The sequence below is a fragment of the Myodes glareolus genome, chromosome 4 (genome assembly GCF_982192425.1).
Source record: "Myodes glareolus chromosome 4, mMyoGla1.1, whole genome shotgun sequence".
NCBI classification, from domain to species: Eukaryota; Metazoa; Chordata; class Mammalia; order Rodentia; family Cricetidae; genus Myodes; species Myodes glareolus.
Window position 1 is genome coordinate 500,187 of NC_142029.1, and position 21,688 is coordinate 521,874.

General features: G+C 44.1%; 2 protein-coding genes across 5 annotated transcripts in view; one reads left to right on the forward strand and one right to left on the reverse strand.

Annotated features, from left to right (window-relative positions):
- Fyco1 (FYVE and coiled-coil domain autophagy adaptor 1) overlaps positions 1-21,688 on the forward strand; it is a 67,060-nt gene that overhangs the window by 31,949 nt on the left and 13,423 nt on the right. For all 4 annotated transcript variants that reach the window (XM_048424186.3, XM_048424189.3, XM_048424188.3 and 1 more), the window contains 4 exons: positions 2,833-3,000; positions 4,865-5,014; positions 5,523-5,734; positions 9,026-9,170. In XM_048424186.3, the coding sequence (XP_048280143.3) occupies positions 2,833-3,000; positions 4,865-5,014; positions 5,523-5,734; positions 9,026-9,170 (675 nt within the window). The remainder of the gene's footprint in view (positions 1-2,832; positions 3,001-4,864; positions 5,015-5,522; positions 5,735-9,025; positions 9,171-21,688) is intronic.
- Cxcr6 (C-X-C motif chemokine receptor 6) lies at positions 15,021-20,158 on the reverse strand. Its single transcript, XM_085689110.2, has 2 exons — positions 19,968-20,158; positions 15,021-16,812 (listed from the first exon to the last, which is right to left on the reverse strand). Exons 1-2 carry the CDS (start codon positions 19,996-19,998, stop codon positions 15,779-15,781), a joined length of 1,065 nt encoding a protein of 354 aa, XP_085545236.1. The 5' UTR covers positions 19,999-20,158; the 3' UTR covers positions 15,021-15,778.

Below are 21,688 nucleotides of genomic sequence, written 5' to 3' on the forward strand. Positions count from 1 at the left end.
CATTGAGTCCTGCTTGCAGTGTGGCATGTTCTAAGTGCAGCTTGTGCAGGCTGAACATCTTATGTTGGAAGCTTGAGAGCAGAGGGCGTTATCTTCATATTTCAGAGCAGTTTTAGATTTCAGATTTTCAAAATTAGGAATGTTTAGCCTGTAATTGCCTATTGAGTCTTCCTAGCAGTCCTGTGAGAGGGGTTAGTTTCTCCCCCATTTTATCCCTCTCAGCTTGAGGCCATGTGTAGTTGTGAAACTGAGCCCACTTCTGCAGATGGGGCCAAAACAGTGTAGCTAGGACGTGCTGAGAAAAGTTCATCAAGGAGAGGACCCCTTGGGTGCCACCAGAAAAGCAAGTACATTAGATTGTCCTTAGCCTGTACCCATCCCTTTTCTCCTGCCACCTGCCTTCCTGCTTGACTCTGGATTCAGTGGAGCCTAGTAATTGGCCCATCTCTTCCAGCTCCTAGTCAGATCTTGGTCATGTGGTTTAAACAGAGGACACACTTGGACTGGTATTTTTAAATGCCGTAAGAATGAAAACCGGGTATGCTACCACATGTTTTTTAACTTTTTATTGATTCTTTGTGGACTTTAAATCATACATCCCAGACCTACTCATCTCTCCATCTCCTCTTCTCCATTCTCTGTCCTTGTGACTCTCCACCCCCCACCAAAAAAAAAGTAAAAGTATAGCCTCAAAAAAAAAAGAAAGAAAGAAAGAAAAAATTTTGACATAGAAGCTATAGTATAAACCAGTGAGTCATACAGTATACCCCTTAATCTAAACATCTTTACTTATAAGTGTTCTTTGCAATGGATCATTGGTCTGGCTCAAGGCCTCTGGCTTCTACTACTCTGTAGATACAATGGAACTCCTCCCGGATATTCTGTTGTTTTGCGGATATGTAGATCCAGCCCCTCCAGCAGTTCATAAGTGACGTGGATGTTTGGGTGGACCAAGTCATAGCCCTGTTTCTGAGCCTAAGTGCTAGCTTAGCTGGGTTGGTCAGCCTGCCAGGTCTCCCTCATTGTCACCACTAGGGCTAGCTTTTCAGCACTGCCCCAGCTAGTCACCCAGTGCAGCAGGGAACAAGGAGCAGGGCCGGTCCTCCTACTCTCATGCTCACCTGCACTCACATCACCAGGACCAGCTCTACGTTTTGCCTAGACAAGTTATATGGCCCACTTTCCCAATTGCTGCAGTTGGTGAGGGACAGGGCCAACTCTTTCATTCTCTTGCCCCCAAGGCAGTTGGCAGTGCGTGGGTGGTGGAGGGCATATTTCCCCCTGCCATGTCACCACATGGCATATGAGAAAGGGGGCAGGTGTCACTCTCTTGTTCTCACATTCACAGGACCAGCTCACCTGCACCCTTGCCAACAGGGTCAGCTCTAGTGTGCTCCCCAGGCAAATTGTAGGGCCTGCTTCCTTATGTGCTACAGCCAGTGAAGGGCAGGACCAGCTCTCCTGCTCTCATGACCCCAGGCTAGGTGGCAAGGGGACAAGTATCTTTCCCTCACCCATGCCACCACATGACTGATGAGGGGGTCAGCTCTCCTGCTTTCATACCCTCTGGACTGACTCACCTGTGCCCCCAGCCAAGAGGGTCTACCAGTTGTGTGCAGGTGAGGTGCATTGCCAATTCTCCCACTCTCATGACCCCAAGGCCAATTCTTCACCACCACAGGTGGCAAGGGCAGGGGAAGTTCTTCTCTTCCTCATCCACTCCACCATATGGCAGAGGAGGGGTGGGGCCAGAGCACCCACACACTTTCGGGGTGGCGAGGAGAATCACCTGCAGGCCTGTCAACATCAACTCTACTGTGGCAAATGTTTTTAATCCCAGCATTCAGGAGGGAGGGCAGAAGGCAGGTGAATTTCTTTGAGTTTGAGGTCATCCTAGTCTAAATAGCAAGTTCCAGGCCAGCCAGAGCTACATAGTGAGACCCTATTTCAAAAAACAAAGCCAAATACTATAAGAATGGTTATATGGAAGATCTCAGAGGATTTGTTTTAGCTGCTCAGAATTGCATAATTCATCTGCCTAGGATTAGACTTCCCATGATGTTTTGTGTTGTGTACCCTGAAATCATTTTGTGGACATTGATTATTTAATAACCTCTGGTAGCTATGTGTAAGACTTGCCTCGAAAGCATACAAACAATGTACTCTTTCCATAGAATTTCTGTTTAATGGAGTTCTTACAAACACCTTGTTGGATCTTGGGGTTTGTAACATTCTTAGAAACTACCATCTAAGGTGATAGTTAAAACTGCATGTGGAATGCATGGGATTGGGCAGACAGCCAGCTCCACCAGCCCCCTCTGTTGTATGCTAAGATTCCACAGGACCTAGAACAGAAATTCAGGGGATTGGAGGACTTATCAGGTAAAAGGCCTGCTAAAGACCCAGCACCCTCCTCAAAGCAGAGTCCCAAAGACACCTGAGAGCAAGGAGAGACCATGCCTTTACTTTATGTCCTGACTCATCACCTGTGCTCATCCTCCATCACCACTCCACAAGTCTTTTCCCATCTGGCTCCTCCCAGCCTCAAGTCCTGTCTAGAAATCCTTACAGGAGTGCCATGTCTCACTCACTGAGCATGTTAACATCCTGGAATGTCTCTGCCATCTCAGAATACCCCTTTCATTTTGACAAGAAGGTAGGGAGAGTCTCAGATTTTGGGATAATGCATAACCTGTGAACAGGTCATGTCTCACCATGAGAGGGAAAGGCCAAGAGGTCGACAGGACCTGTTATTGAAGGCCTGAAGAGCACACAGATTCTGGGAAGCTGAATGTCAGAGCTAACCAGGAAAATGTATTTCTCCTCTCCCAGAACTCAGAAGGAACTTGAAAAGGCCACATCAAAAATCCAAGAATATTATAACAAACTCTGCCAGGAGGTGACAAACAGGGAAAGGAATGACCAGAAGATGCATGCAGACCTAGACGACCTGAACAGAACCAAGAAATACCTTGAGGAACGGCTGATAGAGCTGCTCAGGTGAGTGTGAAGCAGTGGAAAACCCTGTCCATGATTGGCTTTTCTTAGGGGAAAAAAAAAAAAAACCATTTCTGAAAATGACAGTTCATTTTCCTCAAGGTCTATCCAATGGTTTGCTGTCAGGGAGCCATATGCCTGCAGGATCCCACTAGGCTTTGGCATTCTTGAAGGCTGGATTTCCCTGATCACACCGGTGATTTGTGTTTTTGTGTGGATGCGGGTTTATGTTCAAACTCTGAGTGCCTGGCAAAGAATGACAGTAAAATGATATTTAGTAACTTTGGTCATTTCCCCATCCCATGCCCATCTCCAGTGAACCTTCTCTTGTCCTGTCCCACTTTCCCAAGAGTGGGGCTCCCTGTCGGGACCCAGCAGCAGTGTCCATGTGGGAACCAAACTAGAGGGGACTCTGAGGGTCCCAGTATGTTCCACTCTTGCCACTCAAAACCAGCCTTACTTTCCAAGACAGACATGGGAAGCTGGGGTTTTATGTGAAATGTCCTGGTTGGTAAATGAGTGCAAGTCACTCACAACTTTAACTTTTTCTTAAAGGAATCAAATATGGAAGATAAAGTATTATAACTGTTTTCCTTCCTTCCTTTCTTCCTTCTTCTCTCCCTCCCTCCCTCCTTTCCTTCCTTACTTCCTTTCTGTGACAAAACACTTGAGGGGCTGTTTCAAACTCAAGTCATAATAATTATGCATCATTCAACCTCAACAGGAATCAATCCATGGCCACTTACATCTTCCCACCTCTAGATGGCTTTGAAGCAAAGCCCAGACAAAGTATTGCTTTATCTATGAATACTCCATATCAAACTTTCCAAGACAATAAATCTTTTTGCTTTATTTGGCTGTATTTTATTTTGAGACAGGGTCTTACTATGTCTCCCTGGCTGACCTGAGACTCCCTATTGTAGATAAGTCAGACCTCAAACTCACAGAAATCTACCTGCCTATCTGCCTCCTGAGTTTTGGGATTAAAAAATGTATACTGTCACACCAGCTTCCAAGACAATGGCTCTTACACAACTACGCCTTGAAAAACGAATGTGTCAAGAGACAGTCGATAAAACACAAGGCAGATAAGATCTCATTCACTTCCATTTGTGGTGGTAGAGTCATGAGTGTAATAATATGCCTGTATCTACTCACTTGTTAGAATTCCAGGTATCTTCTTGAGGAATGTGGTAGAGAAACCAAGTAGCATTCTCACAGTCCAGGGTGTGAGTATCTGGTTTCCTAGGGACATATTGGTCAGATGCTGTGGACTAACTGGAAGAACAAGCTGGACCAGAAGATGAGTCAGCCTGTCTCCTTACAATTTAGGTATCCTTGAAAAAAGTCAGTCATCTTTATATTCCTAACCCTTACCCACTTCCAGAGGACCTGGGTTCAATTTTCAGCACTCATCTTCAATTACAATCTTAGAGGATCAGATGCCCTTTTCACACTTCACAGTCACTGCACATAAATGCTACACAGTCGTACATTCAGCAACCTGCATATTGCATGCCCACTCACAGCATGTCCATTGTCAAGTTGGTGGCATACTACTTTCATTAGTAATTTGTTTTTAGTGTAAGATCCCTGAGTGATGTATCAGTGCTGGCAATTCCTTGTGGATGACACAGCCTTTGGTATATATCATGTGCCTCTTACATGCTCTCACATACATGGAGTCAAAGAATCAATGTCTGGGATTCTTTTGGAGAGGTCAGCACAAACCTCGAGTTGAGAAGAGAGCATTTAGAAGAAAACTTATTTAGCTTCTATGGTTTGGAACATTTGATATCAGCTTTCTGAAATGAAACAGGGTCATCCTCTGCTCCTTTTGGATTCTTAAATTGTGGTATTATTGCAGGGACAAAGATGCTCTCTGGCAAAAGTCTGATGCACTGGAATTCCAGCAAAAGCTCAGTGCTGAAGAGAAATGTCTTGGGGACGTGGAAGCCAGCCACTGCCATGACTGCAAGCGGGAGTTCAGCTGGATAGTGCGGCGGCACCACTGCAGGTCAGCAGCCCGCGGCTCGCCAGGGTGGAGGCTGGGTGAGGGGTCTGAGACGAGTGTGGGAAGTGGGAGAAGAGTATGTATTATTGGGGTCCTAGCAGGACACTCAAGGCCCCCTGAAAGGAAATGTGGGTGGGGTTAAGGGGACTCACAGGCATGTGGGACACTCAGAGAACACCAACCCTTTAGCTTTTCTTGAGCCTATGGGGGATGTAGATGGTGCCAGAGAACACAGGTCCTTCAGGCTCCTAGGAAAGGTGGGTCCTGAGGTTCTTCCTGCCTCGAGGACCTACGGAAATAAATCATTCTCTGCTAAGCTCACCATGATGGTTTTGTTGGACTCTTATGAAATGGGTTTACAGCACACTCTGCATTAAGGACAGAGCTAGGTCTGGAGAGTCATGGGCCATCCGGAACCCAACACAGAGACTTGTTCTGGTGCTTAGCAGATCTCAGTGATGCACAATCGATTGTACACCTTTCTGAAAGCCTGTTCTTGTTTCATTCCCAGGATATGTGGCCACGTCTTCTGTTACTACTGCTGTAACAACTATGTTATGACTAAGCCCAGTAGCAAGAAGGAACGCTGCTGCCGAGCCTGCTTCCAGAAGTTTGGTGAAAGCCCTGGATCTCCTGATAGCAGTGGCTCTAGCACTAGCCAGGGAGAGCCCAGCCCCGTGGTTTCACCAGCTAAAGCAGGCCCCCAGGCCATAGGAAACCAAGGTCAGGCTCTTGCCTTTTGGGTTCATTGACGTCACTGCTTTCTCACTATGGCCAGTTAGCTTGAGCAAGATTCATTCATTCAGTGCTTCCCAAACTTAGGTGTCTAAGAGTTCCTAAATATATACTACTGCCAGCCTAAAACTTTCTTATATTTTTGGGGTTGATAAGCAAGTAACTTTCTCCTGTCGTGATTGTGATTTAATATGAGTGTGTATACGCACATACTACCAGTGAAATATACCCCGTACCTTGAAGAGTCAGTTCCCCAGGACCACCTTTCTGATATCCATTATCTGCCCAGTGGTAACATAAGACCAGCAATTGTACCTTCAGTAGTCAATATCTTTCTCACTTTCTCTTCCTCCATCTCAGCCAGGAAACAGACAAAGGGTTTGATTCCTGCTACTTCTGCATCCACCCTAATAGGTGACCCAGGCTCTCTGCTGGACACTACTACACTGTAGGTGTAGAGCCAAGGATTAGAGCAGAGATGGCAGAGATGGGGCTTTTCTCTGTTCAGGCATCACTGCTGGCTACAGTTAGACCTTGTGAGCTCTCCTTTGATCTCAGCCTGGATGCAGGCTGAGAAACCTTCAGAATCCTGTTCCTTTCTTCTTTAAATAGATCAATGGACCCTACCACTCAGGAATGGGATTTGTGCTTTTTTACACATAGCATTGGGGTCTTCAAATCTTTCTCGATCTCTTAAATACTGAAGTTTGCAAGTCCTACATAGTCTGGATATATATTCTTTATCAAATATGTCTTATAAATGTTTCCTTCTGATTTACAGCTTTTCTTTTTGAAGAGCAGAAGTTGTAGTTTTGATAAAGTAATATTTATATCACGTTCTATATGTCAGGTTTTTTTTTATGTATCTAACTTTGCTTACACCTGTACTCAAAAGGTTTTTTTTTCTTCTAAAAGTTTTGGGTTGGGTTTTTTGGGGGTTGGTTGTGTGAGTGGTTTGTTTGTGACAGGGGACTCACTTTGTAGCCCAGCTGTCCTGTTACTCTACGTAGACTGGGACTCAAACTCAGAAATCTGCCTGTCTCCAATACCTGAGTGTATTAAGGTTAAAGGTGTGTGCCACCACATCTGGCTTCTTCTAGTTTTTATTTTTTTAGGATTGTGTATGTATGTGTGTGTGTGTGTCTGTGTAGCCTGTTTTGAGTTAGTTTTGGGGGGGGGGGGTAAAGTGATAATATAGAGTATTGGGTGGCTTAGTTTTTACTTTTTGTTTAGAGTTGCAACATCATTAGTTGAAGTCTATTTTGTTTTCCTCAGAATTGCCTTTCTGTGTGGGGTGGAGGTGTGGCTCAATGGTGGAGTGATTGCTTTGCATGTGAAAGACACTAGATTGAATTCCCAGTGACACATTTGGGTGCACACACACACACACACACACACACACACACACACACACACAATGCTTTTGTATATTTGAAAAAGCCAATTGAAAATAGCAAGCAAACTAAAAACCAAAAAACTGACCTCATATATTTGAGTCTGTATCTAGACTTTGCTCCTTTCTGTTCATCTATGTGCCTTTTCTTTCCACCAATTCTTACTGTATGATTACCATAGATACTATGTTTTTTTGGTGGTGTTGTTTGGTTTTTAGTATTTTTGGTTGTTTGAGACAGAATTGATTTCTCTATATAACCCTGGTTGTCCTGGAACCCATTATGTAGACCAAGTGGCTTCAAACTCACAGAAATCCACCTGCCTCTGCCTCCGAAGTACTGGAATTAAAGACATGTGCCACCATGTCCAGTTGGTTACCATAGAATCTTTTGTTGTTGTTGGGTTGTGGGGGCGGGGGTAGGTTGTTTGTTTGGTTTTGGCTTTTTGAGACAGGATTCTCTATGAAACAGTCCTGGCTATCTTGGAACTCACTCTGTACACCAAGCTGGCTTTGACCTCACAGAGGTGAGTTTGCCTCTGCCTCCCGAGTACTGGGATGAAAGATGTATGCTACCATGTCTAGCTATTTACAATAGATTCTTAATGCATCTGACTGACAGGCAAAGAAAGCTCTCCAATTTTGTTCTTCATCGAACATATAAATTATAGAATGAGTTTCTCAGTTTCTAAAAATAAACCATGATGAGGTTTTCATTGAGATTTCATTGGATCTGGAGAGCAATTTGGAGAGATTTAATATCTTTTTGTTTGTTTGTTTGTTTTCGAGACAGGGTTTCTCTGTTTAGCTTTGGAGCCTGTCCTGGCACTCGCTCTGTAGACCAGGCTGGCCTCAAACTCACATAGATCCACCTACCTCTGCTTCCCAAGTGCTTAGATTAAAGGTGTGCACCACCACTACCTGTCTGAGATTTGACAGCTTAATAAAGTGTTGTCCATTTAATCTATGAACATGATATGACTTCCATTTACTCTGGTAAACATTGTCTTGTGTATCTCTTGCCCATTTCCCATCTCTTTATCAGCCTCAGAAAACAGATTTAGGAGTGTAACTGGGTCCTTTTTGTCAGTTTGTTCTTCTCGTTTTTTGTTACAGAAACTTGAGAGGAAAAACATTACCTCTAAAGCCGAGGACAGCTAAACTGGTCTTCTAAGTAGCCAGATTCCCTTGCCCTATCTCAGTGGTAGGTGTTCAACACACCAAGTGATAACAGTGTTAGTGTGCTGAGGTTGCTTGTTTTGATTTCTCTCATTTTCTGTCTGCTCTTATTTTTTTCTGCCTCAGACCTACCCTTATATTAAATATGAAACATGTTTATGGGTAGGTGACTGGCCCAGTTCCTGCCAATTGAGTGGTCAAGGTCAAACACAACACTCAATGCCTCCTGCAGTTTTCTGAACAAAGAGAGGTTCTGTTCTGCCCAACAGTGGACCAAAAGAGGGGGTATGAATCAAGTAATCTCCTGTTTCAGATTATTTCTTATTGTGTTTAATGGAGCAAGGCCTCACTGCACTGGATCAGTAGATTTTCTTTGTTAGTTTCTTATCTGATATAGTTTTGACAGATTTTTTTTTCTTTCTAAATAAAGATTCTAGAGAATGTGGTAGTCCTTGAAACTTCTACTCTGCCGTTGAAAGAGGTCTTGAGACTATCTATTCAAAATCTTCTGTACTCCCTCTGTTTTCCTGGAATGTTCCAGTAGTCCTTCTCTCATACCTAGATAGAATAGCGCCAGTTAGAGGCCATTTAAAGTGTATTCCGTCTTGTTCTCCATAGCAGCACCCCTTACTTCCTTGTGTTATCCCTAGTCCTATGCCTAATGGCATGTTTGTCTTTTTCTCTCCTGCTTTGCCTCCACCACCCAGGAGCAAACTCAGTCTGCAGACCACCAGACGATGCTGTGTTTGACATCATCACTGATGAGGAATTGTGCCAGATTCAAGAATCTGGCTCCTCCTTGCCTGAAACACCCACCGAAACTGATTCATTGGACCCAAATATGGCTGAACAGTGAGTAGATGTTACCTCCATTTCCTAAGTACTCATTAAGTACCTGTCCTTTGTACTTTCTCATCAAAGGAAAATAAGGTGCTAGAAGCAGGATCAACTATCTCTACCAAGGGAGGATGCCTCAGAACGGTGTTCAGAGTCAGGTGGCTCTTAAAAAGTGACAGTGCTTAGGAAACATTCAGGAAGGCACTGTACCAGAAAGTTCTGGGAAGTGTGTGTGGTGCACTGATTCAGCATCTTCACTAAGGCCACTATATTAGTCAGCTCAGGCTGCCACAGCAAGAGACCACAGTAACTGTGGACAAAGTAGTTAAAACTGTTAAAATTAATACCATTTATAGCTGCTTTACATTGTTACAGTAGGGGGAAAGGGGACTTTAGGGGAAAGAGCCCTCTCATTAAAGGCTTCAGAATATGAAAATCTAAATGCATTTTACTTTCCTTTAAAAAGAGAATGTCTGAAAAGATGAAGCCACAGGAGTGGTCTTCTCTGAAATAATCACCTAGAAAGTATTTTTCCAGGTTTAGCTACACAGACACTCCATTACTTCAGCTGTGATCCAAGAATACTGACCTTGGATAAGATAATACTTGGTACTCATCAAGCTGGCAGCAGAATTTGACATTATCCACATGGTGCTGTCTTTGTAGGCATTGCAGAACCTAAGAGTTGCAGGTCATGGAGGTTTGCACCAAGATAGGTTTATACCTAGAGAACAGTCTGGGAGGCCAAGCAATATGTAGTAGAGTCGGATTCTCTGGTAGTCCATTAGTGGGCTATGCATAAAAATTTGAGGGTAAAGCCTAAATTACAGTGGAGACTCCAATGTATTAGAGATACCAGGAATGTAGAACATTTACCAAGGAAAGCTACAGGCACCTAGTAGAACCAGTCCAAAAGAGACCCTGTAAGTGTAACTGGCAAGAAGGCCCATAAAGGTAGGGCTAACATCAAATGTGTTCCTCGTGCCAGACATGAAACTCAGACTTAACGTTTTCACTGTTAATTTGTCATGTCTTTCTTTGTTCTACCCTCATACTGCCTTTTTAGAATGGAAATGTTTATATATTAAAAGTATATAATTTAAATTTTGACTTTACAGGGTCTCACTATTGAGCATACCTTTAATTCTCAAAAGGGACTTTGAACTTTGAAGCTGAACTAAGTAGATTTTATATTGTGAGATGGCAGTGAGCCATCTTGACCCAAGGGGGTCAAGGACTAAATGTTATGTTTTGAATCTAATGTCCCTGGCAAGTTTGTTCACAATTTTTCATCCTAGACTTGTGGCACTATTTTGAAGGCTATGGATCATTTAGAAGGTGTAGCCTGACTGGTGGAAGTATAGGTCAGAGAAATTACTAAGGACGAGCCTTTGAAAGTTCCAGCATGAGTTCTCTGCTTCCAAGCCCAATGTCATATAAATAAGTCTAAATGGAGCTGTTCTGCCATGCCTTCCCTGCTATGATGGACTAATACTCTCTGAGCCAAAATAAATCTTTTCTTAAGTTGTTCCTGTCAGATATTTTATAATATCAATGAGAAAAGTAGCAAATACAGTCTCAAAATTGCTTACTCACAGTGAGATCTCTGTCTCCTGCTCAGAATCTAAAACAGAACCAGGAATTAACTGTTACCTTTATCATGTCAATTTCTGCCACATGGCAGGGCTGAACTTAAATCTTCATGAGACTGTTAGCCTAGATTTTAGGCTTAAGTATATCGCTACACTTGTGTGTACTCTTACTAAAGTCACTGAATTCAGCTCATGGACAAACCCTCTTTGTCAGACCTAAGATGGCTCCTATTCACTGTTGCTCCTGTGACTCTGGACCAATCCTCTCCTTCCTTAAACACTTCTCTGACACGTACTGGTCAGTAATCATCAGTGTTCACCCTGACCACCATGACCCAGTGGTCCCCAAGATGTCTTTTCTTCCATTAGCAATAAACTATATTCTGTCCTTGGTACTTGGAAAGCTGCATGGTGAGAACTCAGAAGGATGCCATTGATTTGAAAGCGTTTTGGCACAAACATCTGTAACCAGCATAATGCTTCCTCCCTCATCTTTCACCTTCCTCTTTCCTGGTAGGAACAGAAACAAAAAGCTTCTAGACTGCTGACCAGTATGCGTAGTTTTTGGTCTTGGGAAATCAGGAACTGTTACAGAGAAAGAAAACTGCCAGTATGCTGGCCTGCAGCCACCAACACAGATCTGGGATTGACTGGTGGGAACCTGTGGTCCCTGTATCTCACCTGTGTGAATGAAGAAACACCTTTCTACACTCTAGTGTGTTAGCATGTATGGTAGCTTTCCCTTAGCATTCCAAGACACCAAGAGTCTGATAAAGTATGGGAAAGAAAGCCCTACACTTGCACCAGTACCCTCACAAGAAACTTAGAGGGAAAGGTACGCAATCTGAGGAACAAAGTCATGAAAGAGGAATTAAGCTTTGACCCTTCCTGGAAATGGTAGAACAAGGAAAAGTCTCCAGGGAAACCTAACAGGATCTCCTGTTGGCAGCTGCCTTTCCCCCATTCCTGTCTTATCTTGATCGGTGATAATTAGCAGGAACACAGCCCTCACCTGTAGCAGATAGATGTCCTTCACAACCTTTCTCCCTCTGTGTCCTATACACCACTACCCAGATTTCCAGTTGTTCTTGGAACTGAGGTGATAGGTAGTTGGCTCCTTTGGCCTCTGCCCAGCTCACATACAGCCAAAGTCTCCACAGTCTGGCCTCCTCTCTCGGTACGAGATATACGGGCTGTTCAGGGTGAAGAACTTAAGCTCCAGGCCCTGTGGCCGTACAGTGCAGCCTCTAAATGAGCTCCTTTAGCTGTTTGGGAGAGCCTAGACTCTACCCCTCCTTAAGAAAGGCAATTGGAGACAAGGCCTGAGCCAGAAACCTCCTGTGGAGATAGGTGATGTTGCTGATGTTGATGTCAGCCTGGGATGTACGTATCTTCTGTGTTCACATGTTTCTCAGTATCTTCAACTTGTAGCCGCTTCTTAAAAAAAAAAAAAAAAGCCTCCTACAGGTACCCAGATTACACGAAATGATCTGAAACCTACCCTCAGAGTCTGTTTGCCAGCAATCGCTTCAGAACCAGGGCTTTGTGGCCAGAGTGTTTAGTGGGGGAAGTGTGGTCACCAACCAAGAGATCTGATGCCTGCTGTCACAGAAACGAAACAAGGACAGGATATGGTGATCATGGTTAAAGTTCAAAAGCCACCTTATGCCTGTATTAACCAAGGACGTCTGACTGCAAAGGACTCCAGGGCAGGCAGGCTCTCTGTGTGGTATCACGCCTGCCGGAAAGCTCTGTGGCCAGTGTTTGGGGGAAGAGAAGCTGCTAACAAGGACCAGTCCTCACTCAGGTCTCCTCTGAGAAAGGGAGATGGCAGTACCAAGCTGCCTGTAAGGCAGCACTAACTGAGCACCTGGCCTAGGTGCTATTTTGAAGGCTCTGTGGAGCCGGAGTAACCAAGAACTGGATTCTGTGTTCCCACTTCTGCTTTCTTGTGGCACCATCTCCTCAGCCAAGACACCAAGAATTCCCGGGTGACCAGATGACCTCTAGAAGAGAGTCACAAGCATTCACCTCTCTAAAGACATAGCTATCATGGCCTTCATATGTCTAAATGAAGCCAGAGCCCATAAGCTTGTCCATGATCCTCAGAAATGAGGAGCACAGTGGGGTGGGGGAGCACACAGCCTTAGCTCTGAGGCTCTGAAGCATATCTAGGACAGTCTGAATCCAAGCAGGGTCCATGGTTCATCCAGATTTTCCCCCAACTCCACTGTAGCGCCCTGGCCTTTGACATGATCTGCTGCTGTGAACAAGAATGGGAGCCAGAGGTGAGGAAAAGATCACTGAGTGCTTGAGACTTCTAACACCTCTAAGGGAGCCTGCAGCAACAGCCCTCCTTGGTCATGGTGCAGGTCAGACACAAGCTCTCTGTAACTAACACATGCTGGGGTTGTGTGTGTGTGTGTGTGTGTGTTGCTTATGGTGGTATAGATACAGAAAGAGATAGAAACATTCTTCAGGTGGAATAGGTAGATGCCCAGAGAATGGGGCAAATAGTGACTTAGGAGGCATGAGAAGAAAGGTCCAAGTATAAACATTTCTGTGGGGAACCTAGAAGAGGGCATGATCCAGCAGGTTCTTCCATCTCATCTGATTTGTTCTTTGGGAAGACAGTTGGTCAGGGAAGGCCCAGGGAGCTTTGCCACCTGGCACTGTGAGATGATGAGCCAGGCCTTGAAGATGCTTTCTGGGATTAGCCTAGGGTGGCACTGTCTCTGAGTGCTGAGTGCCCAATCCCGCCTCTCTCTGGAATACCTGTGTAGATAGCTACAGGGCCCTTTCACCTGAGTCAACTTGTTTCCCATTTAGAGCCTGTATCTCCTGAGCTGGAATATTAGGGAAATCAGGGACTCGGGCCCCATCCATCAGCAGTGTTGCAAATAAAGGAGAATGCACTTAAGGTTAACCTTATCACCCTGCATAGAGCAGGCTAGTTGTTTGAGTAAGTACTTGATCTTGCATGTTACTTGTACATAGCAAGGAAGTGTACTATAGTCCTTATGTGTGTGTGTTTGATAAAATGGTTCATAAGACCATATGGGTACTCCAAGATGGGGTCACATTTTGATGAGCCAGAATTTATGTGGCATGCCCTACATGTCCAGAAGAAAGTACACAACAGCCTATGTCACTACACCCACCCTTATGGATGGCATAAGGAGCCTCTACTAGATCTTCGAAGAAATGACTGTTGCTAATTTGGGGACCTTTCACCTACAAATAGATTGTGCTGTGGGGGTGATTTGATTTGATTTGGTTTTGAGACTGGGTCTCATGTAGCCTTAGTTGACCTCAAGCTTTCTTTAGATGAGAATAACCTTAAACTTTAGATATTCCTTCCTTCACCTCCCAAACACTGGGATGTTTCATGGTGTGTTTCACCATGCCCAATTTGAATGTGGTGCTAGGTCCAAGTCCAGGACTCCATGCACACTGGGCAAGCATCTACCAGCTGAGATTCCTCCCCAGTCCATTGTGCCAGCTGTTTCATATGTGTTGTCTCAAGTCCTCCTCATATCAACGGAGAAACTTGTGCTCTCGCTAAAAAGAAATGGCCAGAGGTTAAGAGATTTGTTCAGGTCAGGTATGCTGGCCTGTGTCTTTAACCCAGCACTTCAGCACTTGAGAGAGGCAGGCATATTTCTGTGAGTTCAGGGCCAGGCCGGTGTACACAGCAATATAGTAAGGAAGGAGGGAAGGAGGAAAGGGAGGGAACCTACGTCATGAGTGCAAGCATGTTAGTAGAGGTTGAGATTGATTTGTTCCAGGTCTCACCTGGTAAAGAGCAGAAAGGCAGCCTTCTCTCTCCAGCTCCTGAGCCCAGGGTTAGCTAACCTCCCATGCATTCCGGTCAGCCTTTTTAGGTAGATGTTCATATTTAGATAAATGATTTGGTGGTGCAAACACCCAGCAAACACCTATAGGGCTATTCACCTGATTGTTAGGATCTAGTCAGCATCAATCCAGTCTGGCATGTAAAATTACCTCATCCTGGAGCAGTATTACAGAGTTAAATAAATGCACCCCACATCTTGGGCAGGAGCAGGAAACCACTGTGAAAGCAAGATTGTTACCATTGGTATAGTCTATTTCCTTCATAGACCACTGCCCCCAAATAATTTTAACTTATTTCCTTTATTCTAAGCCTAGAAGTTAACTGGGTTGTTTTTGTGCAATTTGTGAGAGTTTATTTTGTTTTGTGTCCCACGTATACCGAGTTAAAGTATAATGTACAAGATGAAAGCAATTTGAAAACTTTTAAAAGGTTTTATTTCTTAGTTATGAAACTCATAATATTTGATATATTTGTGTGGCAGGCGTTGGAAAGTTCCGTTTGAGCAAAGCCACCAGAGTCCCTCTAGTTTACTTAGAATTGTTATAGCCGTAAGCTCCTTTTAACACATTTTTCTAGCGTTTTGTGGACCACTGAAATTCAGCTGTTTATTCTGGCCCATTTTCAGTCTCTTAGGATGCACTTTCAAAGACTAATCTGAATCTGAGAAAATATAAGCATCCACCAATACAAAAGTCAGATCCCTGGATGAATCAGAGCTTGGTCTCATCCTTATTAGGTGCCTGGTGGCAGGTCTGAGCCACATGGACCAGCACATTGTGTGGGAGGGTTCTCAGCTCTCCACCACTTGCCCATAGAAGAATCTATGGAGCCCTGCATGTTACCTGCCATCAACAGCTTTGTTGATGCAGCTCCTCTTCAACTTTTAGCTCCAAACTGGGTAAAAGGGAACCTGAGGTCTCTGGAGTTAGCATTCTTGGGGATGGAAAAGTGAAAGTGCTTACAAATCTCAAGACATTCTCCTATGAGCATTGAGGTTTAGATATTAAGAACAGGGTATGTTTATATCTGAGAAGCTTTGTATACCACCACAGTTTTCAATGACTTCTCCACAAGAGTCCACATGCTGTAAGCAAAGCCTTTCTTGTTGCATCCAATGGACATAGCCATGCTCCTAAGAATTCTGATGCTAGCTTCTCCAAGTCTGGCCATGCCCACTACAACTGAAACATGCTGGTGGTCTCTGCATTGTGGGAGGCAGAATAAGTCTTGGAACTGTCCTCAGAAGACTTCCACTGACTTGAGACTCCCAAGTAAGGGAGGCAGCCAATGTCCTTCGCAAGTTTCCAGAGGTTCTTCCGGAACTTTAAGCCAACGAAGGCATAGAGCACAGGGTTAAGGCAGGCCCGAAAGTATGCTATAGCCTCTGTCACTATGATGGCATACTGAAAGCTGCTCATGTTATAGTACTCCCTGCTTATGCTCCTGATTAAAATGACAAGGTTGAAGGGGGTCTGAGTCAGCAGGAACACAGCCACTACAACAAAGATGATCTTTAGAGATTTGTGCTTCTGGAAACCTCGAGCGTGAAGCAAGGTCTTGATAATGCTTGAGTAGCACACAATCATAGTGAGCAATGGCAAGAAGAACCCCAGGGTCATCTGTGTGGTGAGAACCACGGTGGAAATGGCCTCGTTGTGATACTGACAGACGCGTGTGTCCAAATGTTCAACTCTAGCATAGATGATCTGTGGCAGAGAGACCACCAGGGAGACCACCCAAGTGAGCAAGCAAGTGATCTGGCCCCAGATCTTCCACTTCGCCTGCTGGTTAAAGACTTTGGTAGCCTGGACGACTACAATGAAACGATCCACCGTGATGCAGGTGAGAGTGAGCATGGACACGTAGAAGTTCACTGTATACATGCCATGAAGAGTTTTGCACATGACCGTGCCAAAGACCCACTCATAGGTGCCTGCATAGGCCCAAAAGGGCAGAGTACAGACAAATACCAGATCAGCCACGGGTAAGTTCACCAGGAATACATCTGTCAGACTCCTCAGCTTCTGATAGAAAATGTATATAACCAGAACCAGGGAGTTCCCTATCAGTCCAAAGACAAACACCATCAGGTACATGCAGGGCAGAAAGACCTCCTTGAACTTTAGGAAACGTTCATGCTCCTCGCTGTTGTCACTGGAAATGTTGAAGAGCCAGGGATCCATATCGTCGTTTTCATCCATCATGGTGTCTGTTGTGAGTCAAAACCCAAGAGTTATATTTGGCTCTGTCCGAGTGACTGACACTCTTTCTTCCCACTGTCCTTATTAATTACTAACTGCATTTAGGAAACAATTTGTCATCTCTAACCCCACTTGTTATCGTGCTGGCCATTTCCCAGGGGAAACTGCTTGCCCAGTATGAGGGAATCTTCATTAACCCTAAAAATCTCAGACTCCTCCCATGCATATCCCATAAAACACTATGCTCAATTTTTTAAGAAAAAAAAAAGATACCATACAATCAAGTGGGCATAGTAGCCCTTTGATTTTTTGTTTTGTTTTGTGTTTTCTGTGTTTATGTATTTCATGTGTATCAATGTTTTGCCTACAAGTCTGCCTGTAAGCTCTGTGTGTGTGTAGCGCTCGCCAACGCCAGAAGACATTAGAGTGCCTGGGCCTGGAGTCACAGATGGTTGTGAGCAGAGGATCAAGCCCAGATCCTCTGGAGACTGTCTGGTACTCTTACGTGCTGAGCTTTCTCTCCAGGCCCACAACTCTTTGGAAGCACAGACTGCTGTCTATCAGGGAGGCCTGCCTCCATCTGCTTCAGTCTCATAGCAAGTGCCTACCACTCTCTGCCCTGTGCTGATCAGTTTTATGTCAGTTTGACACAAGCTAGATCTGAGAAGGACTCTCACTTGAGAAAATGTCTCTGTAAGATTGGCCTGTAGGAAGGTCTGTAGTGCACTTTCATTTTTTTAAACTTTTGTTTTCTTTTGGGTTTTTTTGATTGTTTTGTTTGTTTGTTTGTTTGTTTAAGACAGGGTTTCTCTGTCTAACAGTCCTGTCTGTTCTGAAACTTGCTTTGTAGACCAGGCTGGTCTTGAACTCACTGAGATCCACCTGCCTCTACCTCCCAAGTGCTGGGATTAAAGGAATGCACCACTACTGCCTGGCTGTAATGCATTTTCTTAATGAGTATTTGAGGTGTGAGGGTCCAGCCCATTGTGAGTGGGGACACCCCTAGGCTGGTGGTCCTGTGTGCTATAAGAAAACAGGACAGGCAAGCAAGGAAGGAACAAGCCAGTAAGCAGCACTCCTCCGTAGTCTGTGCTTCAGTTTCTGCCTCTAGGTTCCTGCTTTCAGTTCCTGCCCTGATGTCCTGTTATCAGGACATGTTCTCCCCAAGTTGCTTTTGGTCATGATGTTTTATCACAGCAACAGAAACCCTAAGATAGCCCCACTTGGTGTTAAAAATCATGAAAGCCAAATCAAATGCCCCTTCTAGGAGGCTTCCATACTGATATCCTCAGGTGTTTGGAGAATGACAAGAACTATGTCTGATCGGGGCGTTCTTCCTGTTTACTCTTCTTGAGCTGTATAGTGTGAAGGGCAATCAATGAGGAAACAAGGGAAAGAAAACCCCTAGGTGCCCAGAACTTTGACTGACTGGGGACTTAAGGTGTGGTCCTGACTCTCCAAACTTTCACATTTATCATCTCTGTCAGTCTATAGCATCTGTGCTGGAGCCTCAGATCCTGGAGAATTGCAGTGGTGCGTGAAGTAGGGTGGCTGCTGAATAGGTTTGTAGCAATGACCACATGCCTGCCTTTCTTACCCAAGACTTCATCCTCCATGACTGCCATGTCTCTGACCCTGTTCTGCCCTGTTCTCTCACTTTACCAAGGACAAGTAGGATATAGGGTAATGTAACCTGTAGCCTGACTGTAGGAGCCAGGCTAACCTTGCCAGGGTCCTGGATGCATATCCCACTAGTGTAGGTTCTAGAAGATGCCTTAGGATGAGCAAGTGTTTGGGTAGAACCTCTGTAAGATTTACCAAGACATAATATTCCCTAGTCCAGAAGAGGGCATATAAAAGTTGATGACATCATCCCTTTTTAATCCACGTGAACATTTCTTGCCCTGAAGTTGAATCCTAGGAGGAAACAGTGTCCACTCTGATGGTTCTGCAGCCCCTACCTTCCCTAGAGGCATAATACTTTTCTCACCTCAGTAAAGTTACTCATAGTCCCATGCCTAGACCCCAAGGCTAGATATCCAGTCTTGATAGGCTGAAGTTGGGCCTCCTGTTCCATAACTTTCTGAGGTGCTAAAATAAGGTCAGATATTGGTGTATATGTTATTGGTTCACATAGGGACAATTTATTTTTCATTATTTAAAATATGAAATTAACAGCTTTGCTTTCCTAAGAGTACCATCTAGTTCTCTGTTGTTCTCTGACTTATATTTGCCACTTTGTTCTATTTTTTCTGGATCCAACCCTAGCATGACTCTTCAGAAAATGCACAGATTCATATTCAGTGTTATGTTGGCAGATAGGGGCTTGACCATACAAATAGAGTATTGAATGAAAATCATTGGACTGGGGAGATGGTGGTCAGTAAAGTGCTTGCTTTACAACCATGAGAACCTGAATTAATTCCCTAAAACTCACATTTAAAAAAAAAAAGTGGGCATGCTGGTCTATACTTGTAAACCCAGCACTAGGAGGTAGAGACGTATTCCTGGGGCTCACTGGTCACAGCAATCTTACTAGCCTGTGAGGTGAGTTCCAGGCCAGTGAGAGACCTTGTCCCAACAGAAAGGCGATCTGTGCCTAAGGAAAGACATTTGCTTACATATGCACATGTACCCATAAATACACAAGTATGCATGCACACACACAAAATCACTGCCCCTTATGTAAGAAATTAAGAATATTTCATCTATAATCAAAATGTTGATTTATGAAAATGAAAAAGCAATAAAACTTTGGACATAATGTTAAAGCCTGATAATAAACCATAATTATATCAGAAGCATAAAATTAACTCAAATATTTAAGAAGTACCTTTAATTATTTTTGGAATTTCAGTATATCACTGAAAACAGGACAAATATGAGAAAAACATGCAAAAAAAAAGCATGAGCAATTATGTTTACAACAAATAGATGATCGATGGCAGCCTGACTTCCTGCTTCCATACCTGGCTTCCAAACCTTTTGTGATCACAAACCTCTTTGAGAATCTCATTAAAGCTGGAGACCTTCACTGAGAAATAAGTGAAAGTCTGTAATTCTAGGGCTTCATGTGTAGCTGAATTCAGTAGCTTGCACCCTCTATACAAGTCATGCTGAAGGCAGGAATCTGAGAGAACCAACTTAAAAGCAAATGACTCACCAATAGGGATGCCCCGGTAGCTTTGTTCCATAGTGAAGTGTGCTCGCTCAAGGTCTTCCTCTGCTTCTCTGTGATGTGTGATCTGTATTTCCGTCAAATACTTAGAAGCCTTCAGCTAGTGACCTGCCCCTCTCTCTATCCTACAGGCAGAATCCTCATGACAGTTTTGACAAGCCCGCCCACTTAATTTGAGAGTCAAAGATGAAGCACGATTCTGATGCTTCATGCTCCTTTTTTCTTGGCTTGTCACATATTCTGCTGTTCAAACCTGATAGTTTTCCATTTCCTAAAGAGGAGCAGTAAGTAGATTTGATTGTTGTCCACTGAAGACGGTAAACTTTATGCATTAAAATTACTTTGTTTACTGGTCACACATATCTTTGAAACATTTTTGGTCGAGGCCAACCCAAAGTCCATGCTACGGATTAGGCTCTGTGCAAATGTCCAACATGTACCACACATGTCTCATAGCAGCCCTAGGGACTCAGTTTATAAACAGGAACATAGAACTGGTGAATTCAGAGCTAGAAGGTCGGGTTTCTGTCATCCCCTGACCAGTGGTCAGGCTGCTTAGAGCTGTGTGGCTGTGCTGGAGGGCCAGATACAGCCCTGTGCGTGGCCCCATGGGCCCTTTGCAGGCAGTGCCCATCTGCCCAGCTTGTCTAGTCTAGAACCTGCCTGGGCTTGCCCTCCTGGACCTTCATGTGGTAGGCAAGGTCTTAATGTAGTCTGGCTATTAGTTCCCATGAGCTAGTAATGCTAACTTCTCTGGGAAATTACCCTGGAGTAGGACCAGAATCTAGAAGCTAATCATCAATTTTGCTCTAAGACAGTTATGTCAGAGGCTTCTGTGTTCAACTAATGGGTTTTCCTCACTTCCTCATTAATGCAGTGAACAGTGAATAGGTGCATAGGCTGCTCCAAATACCAAGAGGGAGATAGTTGAAGCACCTCTCCTGAAAGAACACTTCAGGGGCCTCAGCAGTTAAAGAACCCTTCTTGTTCTTGCAAAAGACCGAGATTTGCCTTTACAGGGCATTGTTAGAATGACCTGAGATTTGTCAAGCTTTGCTATATTCTTCTCAGAAGTCATTTGTTTTCCTCAGTGAGAACAGAGTCCTATCTCAACCCTTTGTGATTGTGCATGAACATCTATAGGAACATGCATGGGTGGATGTAGGGAGATTGAATGTGTGTATTTGGGAATGAGTGGTACTTTTGTCATAGCACTGCAAAGAAAAGTTCTGTGTAAAACAAAAGATTTTCAACTAAATTCAAGGAACTGGTTCATTTGGGACCACTTTACAAAAAAAGAAAAAGAAAAGCCTTTTACTGTTTATATCTGTAGTATAATTGTCACAAGGTCCTTAAGTTTCTTTGAATCAAAGATCTAAACTTCTCAAGAATGAGTACCCAGTTGTGTTTGCCGTGCATTCCTCTGGAATACTTGAATATCTAAAATAGAATTGAGAAAAGAATGTAAAGGAAGTTGTAGGCACTTTTGCTGCAGTCTTACTCTAGAAGTCACTTTGTGCTAACCTTTTCTAGAAACCTGGCATTCTCAAGCCAGAGCTATCGGGGATATCAGTTTTAGGACCCAAGATTTTTCACATTTCCTACTGTTTGTGGGAGGAGAGGTTAGCACAGGGCACTTGTGAGGGGCAGAGCTGTGGGTGGCAAATTCATGGTTGAATATCCCTGAGGGAATAGCCACTATTAAC

Excerpts from the sequence above, each read along its gene's own strand:
- Cxcr6 (XM_085689110.2), bottom strand. The coding sequence starts at position 19,998 with ATGGAACAAAGCTACCGGGGCATCCCTATTG. Across the intron at positions 16,813-19,967 it reads CTACCGGGGCATCCCTATTG|ACACCATGATGGATGAAAAC; the intron begins GTGAGTCATTTG and ends GACTCACAACAG.